At 34.3% G+C, this 8,857-nt stretch overlaps 1 protein-coding gene across 3 annotated transcripts; it reads right to left on the bottom strand.

Annotated features, from left to right (window-relative positions):
• Positions 1–473: 473 nt before the first annotated feature.
• LOC141831362 (zinc finger protein CONSTANS-LIKE 13-like) lies at positions 474–7,478 on the bottom strand. 3 transcript variants are annotated; one of them, XM_074718715.1, is made up of 4 exons: positions 6,615–7,478; positions 2,376–2,564; positions 883–1,112; positions 474–769 (listed from the first exon to the last, which is right to left on the bottom strand). In XM_074718715.1, exons 1-4 carry the CDS (start codon positions 7,452–7,454, stop codon positions 676–678), a joined length of 1,353 nt encoding a protein of 450 aa, XP_074574816.1. In that variant the 5' UTR covers positions 7,455–7,478; the 3' UTR covers positions 474–675. The 3 variants fall into 3 exon arrangements, with proteins under 3 accessions (XP_074574816.1, XP_074574817.1, XP_074574818.1); XM_074718716.1 differs by lacking the exon at positions 2,376–2,564; XM_074718717.1 differs by lacking the exons at positions 474–769; positions 883–1,112 and adding an exon at positions 1,993–2,281.
• Between the last annotated feature and the right edge of the window lie 1,379 nt (positions 7,479–8,857).

Genomic DNA, 8,857 nt, shown 5'->3' with positions numbered 1-8,857 from the left:
ACCCTGTGTATGCAATAATAATAATTAATAAAAGAATCAGAATATATAAAATAAAATTAATGCTTATGATTTTAATAAACAAAAAACAAATAAAAATATTTTTAATATATTAAGATTTTTAAATTTTTTTTGTAAAAAGATAAAATTCATCAATCTCTGCAATCCACACAAACAGCCTACGATTTCTTATTCTAACCTGTTCCGTCATAATCAATTCAGTTATGTCCTGAAGACAGATTTTTAAATTCAAACCTAATTGGGACATTTAAATAGTTAGATTATGCACTCTATTTGGATACTTGTTGAATTTGGTGTGCATGCTGATCATATCGAACAAGAATTACAAATGAAATGCTGCCATTTTTTACATGTTCAAAAGGAAAGTGGAGCAGAAAAAATGAGGAAGAGAAGACTCAATTTACCTCTGTGAGAGATATGCGTTAGCTAAACAGGTCGGCACCACTCATCAAGTATTATGAGGAAGAGAAGACTCACAGGCCCACATCACTCAAGTATCATGAGAGAGAACAGATTACAGTACAATTTGCATTTGTCTGAAGCACTCGGCCAAAAGATCAAACACAGATCCACACAGACAACGGTTTATATCACATACTTACAATTAAGAAAAGAAATTCAACTACAACGTCTCGAATGGAGTTTTGCCCACGTTTTTTATCCTTCAGAAGATTTGACAAAACGCCCTTTCACTCGTTTCCTTGAGTCGGCTCTCAGCTTCCTGGATTCGTACCTGATGTGCTTATCATATCTGTAGATATAACAAATTCGATGGGAAGTATTAAAGAGTAGAGATATAACGGAGGAATATCTGGCAAAAATCCAGGAAAGAGAGCGGACAAGCAGAAAAGGAACTGATCTCACCTTCGAGCCTTCTTTTTCTCTTTGTATCGAAGCATAGCATTGCCCCTGTTTCGGGCCGACAAATATTCATCACTTTGTTTGTTTGCATTCAACATTTCTTTACTATTTCCAGTAGATCCAGAGTGATTGGATGGACCAACAGGCCTAACCATATCTGAGGCTGGCACACCTTGGGCAACTGCTTTCTTTACATTTTTGTTGCGTCTGCTGGTCATATCAGCCTTTTTCAGCTGGAAAAAGGGAAGAGAGAATGTATCGACTCATGATACTGAGACAACTACAACTATCTGTCCCTAAAGAACAATGTAATGCAAGTCAAGAAACCTTTAAAAGAAGAATAATGTTCTTTTCTATCATCCAAACAAATCTGTAGTGTCTTAAATAGGAGGATAAGAAGTCAGTTATCAATTGGCAACCAACAGATGTTGCCCATCATGATTCAAGCATGGTGGGAAACAATAGGTGCTTATGATAAGATACTACAATTTACTAGAAAACTTAAAAGGGCAGAGAGGCATCAGTGACGAAACTATCTCAAACACCCACCAGCCAACTAGCAGCTGGAAGTCCATTAAGGTGTCTACCCCAAACTCAAGTGTCAAATGGTATACATTTATATAGATTGATGTCTGCAACTATCATTTAAAAGTGTGTAGGAGTAGATCTCTCATAATATTAATCAAGAGCTAACTATGTCGCAATCTACTTGATAGCAACATCAAAGCTCAAGTGTTCTTCAACTTGAATTTGCATTGTACCAATATTGAAACGTGCACGAGAAAGTTCACGATCAATAATAAAATTAAAAGAACAGAATGAATTGTGCCTAGCTTCAAAGTGCACAACTAACAATTGAATAAAAGATTCCAACATAAGTGACAAGAACGAATCCAGAAAATATCCACAGAGAAATAACTAACAACAGACTAATTGTTAACTGTTTTTCTTAGGTTAAAGGAAGAAAAGGAAAATGGTGGGAAATTGATAGGGGAGACACCCTCTTGATGTCCAAGGCTCTCCTTTTACCCTTTTAACTGTGAATAAACTACATTCTTAGCTAAAAATTTTTTTGAGGATCAAATCAACTACAAGCAGAATTAACTTGTTTTGCTGCAAGAGATCAAGAATGGAATTTGAATCAAGTTGAAGCCAAATTAAATTAAAAATTAACAATTTTCAAGAAACTTTTAAAGTATTCAAATTGACTTGATATCAGAGGAGCATCCATTTGATATTTAACCAAAGAAGGGTGCTCCCAGGATGATTTAGTAAAAGTACAAACATTCCTGTTATTTTTGCTCCTAAAGCATTAAGTTGTGATGATGAAGCAGAAACACTAGCAATGCCAGTAGTGTTCGTTGGTTTCCAAGTCAGATAGAAGCTGCAGCATGATAAGTCCCTACATCATGTCATAAGGACTTCAAGGCTAAAATATTCCTCAGAATCACCTAATGAATCTATTATTTACTGAGTCAGACATATGCTTAGAGTACCTCACTTGCTGAATGATAGCTTGTCTCACATATATCCTCTATTGCTTGGTTTGTAGCTCCAAACGAACTTTCTGCAAGAAGTTCACTGTAACTCTTGATTGCAAAACCAGTGGAATTTGTACCAAATCCAACTTCAAGTGACGGGTATTCAAAATGATTCCTTAACCTTCCAGAATTAAAATCCCATATCTAGGAAGAAATGAATAGAGTAATCACTTCAAGTAATTACATAATGGTACACAAATCAAAATAATAACAAAGCTGCGTCAGAAGGAAGGTGAAATGCAATATTTGAACATAGACAGCATATACAGTCATATGTTCAGCTCAAAACCAAAAAAAACACAAATAGTAGGATGACAGCATTTACATAGCTTACCGATTCCTTTTAGTAAGCTATCAGTAGTAAAAAGAATTGAATTTCCTTTGAAATTGACAGGAATATTCTAAAATGCAATATAAACCAGGTAGATGATAAATTTTTTCATAAACCAGATCATACAAAATTTTCATTATATGTTTCATGAGGTTCTTATGCTTGTGTTATCTCATAAGCCACCCTTCTTAATCTGAACAAACATGTTAAGTAGGATACTGTTATGTAGAACAAAGGATATATGGAAATACAAGTTAACCCACTAAAATTAGCCAAAATCTGGGAGCAGTTCAAGATTGGAGACTATTGTGCTTCTTAGATCAGTAAAATGAAATCATTTAGTAATGGACAACTACAATTCTGTTCTCAATTTTGGACAGAACAATTTGTGCACCTGCCTATCAAATAGTATCTGTTTGTTCTATCCATCATTTGCTTGATTACAAAATCATTAGAAGATTGTTTTTAGCCAAAATCTTGGTAGTTGTAGAGGTTCAGAATCCCATAGTCCATATCTCTTATGGGCATGTTGATTTAAATCAAATAAAAAAGGAAAAAAACTCATTGCAAGTCAGTTTGGTTATTTTGCATAACTAATCAAATTAGGAACATAATTTATAAAATTTTTGGACTCTGAAAAAGTTTCTTTTGGAAAATCTTTTTATTTAGGAGAATTCATTAATCAAAAGTAGTTCCTAATTTGGTAATTCTCATGTAAAGAATAGGATTTTTTCCAAGTTTGATCTTTCCCTTTTACATAGAGAATTATTTCTCTGTATGCCCAAGCTTCTTTGCCATTTGACCAGCCAACAAGGCTAGGCGAGGCTGTCGGACTGTGGCAGCCAGGCTAGGTCACCAACTGTGAGCTCGCAGAGGCCAGGCTCAGCTGCCACGAGCACAAGTTTACAAGTGGTGGATTTATTCTCCCCTACCTCTTTTCCCTTTCCTTCCCTGCTCTAGTGTTGTTGATTCACTATTGATTCTTTCTCTTTCACCAATAATTTTTTCCACCGTTGATTCCTTTCCCTAGTCTACCTGCGCTTTAGGGTAAAGATAGCATAAAAGGGATACCATTCCTCCTTATTTTAATGATACTTTGATTTAACAATAATCCTCTTCATGAGCGTTGTTCTCTATGTGAGATTATTGTCTCTCATGCTTCATTCAACTGATATGCAAATTATAAATTCAACTTTTAAAAGTTTTAGACTTTGGAAAAGTTCATTTTGGTGGATTCTTTAATTTCAAAGAATTAGTTGATTAAAGTTTTTATTTGGAAACTATCTTCTTTAGATAATAGAGGATTTGTTCCAAATTTAATCTAGTTTTTTTTAATATAGCATTATTTCTTTCCATGATTTATATATATATATACATATATATTCAACTTTTTCTCTCCTTTTTTTTCTTTTGATAAACTCTCTCCTCCTGTTTTTTTTACAATGGCATAAAATATAATATACAAAATTTGGACTAAAAAGTTAAAATGCCAAGAAATATGGACTCGCAGATCTAATGTGTAAGTGAGCAAAGACATGTAAGTGTCACAAATCTAATGTCCACCAATGTTATTGTGTGAATCGCAGTGTTAAGGTTGGAGGAGCAACCATGAAATGTTGAAAATCCATGTGTGCAGGGTCTTTTGGAAGAACCCAAGGGATGTTAAGTTGCCCCGAGTGGCTTTTTGGAAAAAACAAATGGGTGATGTTGAGCCGGATGGGAATTTGCTTATTCGTTGGGCCAAGATAAGTGTTGGGGTGGAAGGCGCCTAATGCCTATGAATTGCGACAACAAGGAGTGCAACATTTCCTGGAAGATCATTAAGCAAGGAGAGGGCAGTGGGGGAGAGAGATTTGGTAGAAGAGACAACTATTAGGGAGTGTGCATAGGAGATGGGATGATGTAGAAGGCAAGTTAGTGCATGTAGGAGAAGAGTCACCGTCCCAGAAGAGAGGGACTAAGTGGCTCAACTGAAGTAGGTGGCACACTCAAGAGGTGATCAAAGAGGAGTGACTCGAGATTGTAAGGAGATGTTAACGACGAGCCAACGGATGTAGCTGTGGCAAATAATAATGGTGCGTTGGGGGGAGCATGTGAAGAAGAAAAGGTGATCAGAGAAGCAAGAATAGAATTAAATCGATATTTAGCTTTGGTACCAGCAAAAAAAAAAAAATTGATCCCTCAAATCACCCAACCCAAAAGATAGGGACGAAATTGTTAAAATAAAGGGATAAATATCTCATGTAAAGAAAATAAGGGGCACAGTACCAGCAAAAAAAAACAAAATCGATCCCTCAAATCACCCAACCCAGAAAATAGGGACGAACTTGTTAAAATAAAGGGATAAATATCTCATGTAAAGAAAATAAAGCTGACCACATAGAGCGAAAATTCTCACATAGAGAATCAAAGTATAAATTTATTAATCAAAAATTTGTTTAATACATGTGATCCTAACCCCTTTTATAGATTGGCAATATGACTCATCCTTTCTAAAATAAAGAATTAGTTTATCCCAATAAAAACTCTAATTGACTTTGTCTAAAACTAAAGACATTTTAAAAATTATCCCACCATTTTCTAAGAAATATAACAATTTATAAAAAATAAAACAACTTAGACAATATTAATCTTTTAAATAATTTTAAACAGGATTTGAAAAACTGTGTTCCAAAAATTCACAAACCGAAGACATGTAAACTCAAATTAAAAAGTAAGTTATCCAAAAGGGAAGCCTACTTTCTAACACCCAAAATCCTCACTTAAATTTAAAGAAAGAACCTTTACATGATTCACATAACTTTAAACATGCATTTTTATGCCTTTAGAAAATATGCCCACAAACTGCAACATAAACAATGTTATATCTTTAGTGGATAAAGAACCATTAATTGAGTCACAACACTTGATCTTAGAAGAACCTTTAGTGACTTTAACTTAGAAGATCTCCTATGACATGACTTTAAAAGATCATCCCACTAACTTAATCTCTTAGGAGAATGATTGGCATATTACTTACTATAACTTGGTTTACATGTTATACCTTGTTCATGTTACCTAGATCAATTTAAAAAGGAAATAAAACAAAACCAAGAATAATGAAACAAAAAAGTAGGACATTTTTTTTGATAATTGACAAATCAATTAAAACTTTCATAAGTATTTGTCCTTTTTTACTTAAATCTCTAAAGTTCATCAGTCTTCGAGAGTTGATTTTCTTGTTTATTACTTGTCATATCTTTCTATTGAGCTTATAAAAGTATGTATACAAATGTTAGGAATATAATTATCTGAATAATGATTATTATGAGGTAAGTAGTAAATTGAAACATTATCCTTTCATATTTATATACTCGAATTATCTCATAACATCTACTCTAAGTCTTCCTGCCTAACTTATCTAGCTGTATTGTGAGAAAGATATTTTTAATGCATGCTTGCTTAGCTTATCAACTTATTGTATTAGTTCAATTTTCGAACTTAAGGATATTCTACTTTCATGTCATTGTTCTTATTTATTCAAGTAATAATTCAATTTATATTTTCATTATTATTTCTTCAATTAGCAATCTGCATGCAACCCATGTAATCATTGAACATGGATTTACTCTGAAGTTGTGCCATTTTTCCTCTGCCTTCCTCTCCACCAACCAAACACAACCTAAGGACATTCGAATGGAACAAGGAAACAGATGTGGCTGATAGGTTGCAGGAAGCTTTCTTCCATTGATTTCACTAGGTATCCTTAGGATTTGCCAGTTACTGATTGTTAGAACGTAGAAATGGCCTATAAAGTATTCAATTAAGATCCAAAGAAAAAGAGATTCCAATGTTGAGAAAAAGAAAGCTCAATAGTTTCATACCTGAGGAGAATGATCCAAGGAATTGTGACCCCAAACCAAGCTTTCTCTTTGCACAAGCCGATTGCTCCCTTTGAGCGCCATACATGGCGAGGGTTCGATCATGAGCAACGAAGTGAACCCTATCTGCTCAGTTTGCAATCCCTTTTCCTCTTCTTTTTCTTCTTCTTCTCCATCTTCCTCCTCCTCCTCCTCCTCCTCCTCCTCCTCCCAACGTCTGTTTTTTCTACTCGGCGTCTCAGGCCTACGCTTGCTAGTCTCTGCTGACTCTCTCGCGATCAGCTCAGTCAATTGCCTCATCAACGCGTGTCTCCCCTTTCCACTGGACGCCATCGAAATATGCTGTTTCTCAGGACACGGCACGTAAAGCTCCAAAAATGAAGGATCAACGGTCGACGTGGCTTCAAGGGAGAACCACTCGTCGCCGGAAATCAAATGGCTTGGAACACACGGATGCTGGACCTTCGCCGGGAGGTCGAAGCCCCATGATGCAGCGAGATCGCTCGCAGAGGGGCAACCGGAGAAGCTCTGCAGAGGCCCGCGGGGGTGGGTGGAAGATCCGAAGGCCGCGTGGGTATCAGCATCACAAGCAGCACATAGAGCGAGGCCGTCAGCCGCGCAGAGGGCGACAGAGGGAGCGGAGGCGCAGTTGTCACAGATCGGAGCGCGGGCGTGCCTCTGCGCCAGAGAGTTGGCGGCGTGGACATCAACATCGCAGGCGAGGCAGAGCCTGGCGGAGTCGGCCTGGCAATAGAGCACAGCAACTGCTGCCGCGCCGCAGTGATCGCAGGGCGGCCCTTCCGGCTGCCGCTTGCCACCTCCTTCGTCTTCCTCCCCCACCATCCCCGTTCTCCCCCAAACCCTAAATCCACGGTTAGGGGCACTTTCTTACTCGCCATCGCATCCGGTGAGTTAAGTGGTGGCGGAGACGGATAGTGTCCTTTTTTCGGTGATCCTATAGAATGGCTACGAGTAAACTAAGCCATGGAGAACGAATCGAATATGGCCAACTATTTACGGTGGCAATAAGGAGGGCACGTGGCAGTGTATGAAGAGGATTGTAAGAGAGACTGAGACTCAGTGCGCACTGGATTTATTTACGCCGTTGGAAGTGGAATTTTCTTTTTAAGTATAAATAGGTGAAGAATCTTGAAGTGTAATGATTACTTTCAATAATTCGGTGAAGATTTTCAAAGACAATTTCTAATAATAAGGGCATCTCATACTATTAGGGATGCACTTGATTTTTTTTTTTTAATCCAATAATATCAAAAAAAATATTAACTTATAAAATTTTTGATGAATTAATATAGTGTTCATATTATTTTATAATTATTATATTTAATTTTTAAAAAATAAAATTAATTTATAAAATATTTTTAATATTATTTAATAATATTAATTTTAGTATTAATGAATTAAAATTTATATCTTAATTATTATTAATGATTTGTTTTTTTATACTCGTTGCATACATCATATTTAAATTTTATAGGTTCAAGATCGATTAAAAAAATGTAAAAAATCATATAAACTAATTAGAATTGTTGTTTCGGTCATATCCATCTATAATAAAATAATAAAATAGATTTTATAAAATTAATAGAATAAGAATTAAAAATTTACACATGATGTACCAATATGTTAAAATTCAACAAATCAATTATTACAAGATTTATTGTAATATAGATAATTATTATACTCATTTTTTATACAAACTATTAATAATACTAATATATATTTATTTACTAATGAAATATTTATAGTGGTATTTATGAAATTTTAAAAGTATTTAATGATACAACCGAATAATTTTTTGATTTTTATTATTCTACTTCTCAATTAATTTTAATAAATTTTTATAATGTAGTCTTAGTTTTAAATAAAAATAGTAATAATGAATTTTTATTTTTGTTTGTATATTATCAATGAAAGTGAAATGAGAAAAATATTTTTTTTCTTACTCTTGAAATTTGTTTAATTTCATTTGCTTTAAATTTTAAATATAAAAATTAAGAGTTTTATCAAAAATATTAATTTTATATTAAGACGCTTTAATTCTATTTAGAAATTATTCTCTTCCTTATCCTAATAATATTATATATAATATTAATAAATAATATAGTATAAACTATGAAATAAAAATTAATATTTCTAAAATATACAATACTAGTTGTGGTAATTTAGAACTTACAAAACATAATTTTTATTAAAATAATAGATGAAACATCTAGATTATCTCAAGT

This window comes from Curcuma longa, chromosome 7 (genome assembly GCF_044706935.1).
Source record: "Curcuma longa cultivar G26 ecotype Majalengka, Jawa Barat chromosome 7, ITB_CL_G26_1.1, whole genome shotgun sequence".
Classification (NCBI taxonomy): domain Eukaryota; kingdom Viridiplantae; phylum Streptophyta; class Magnoliopsida; order Zingiberales; family Zingiberaceae; genus Curcuma; species Curcuma longa.
The sequence above is the reverse complement of the archived record's forward strand: the minus strand, read 5'-3'. Positions and strand labels throughout refer to the sequence as shown.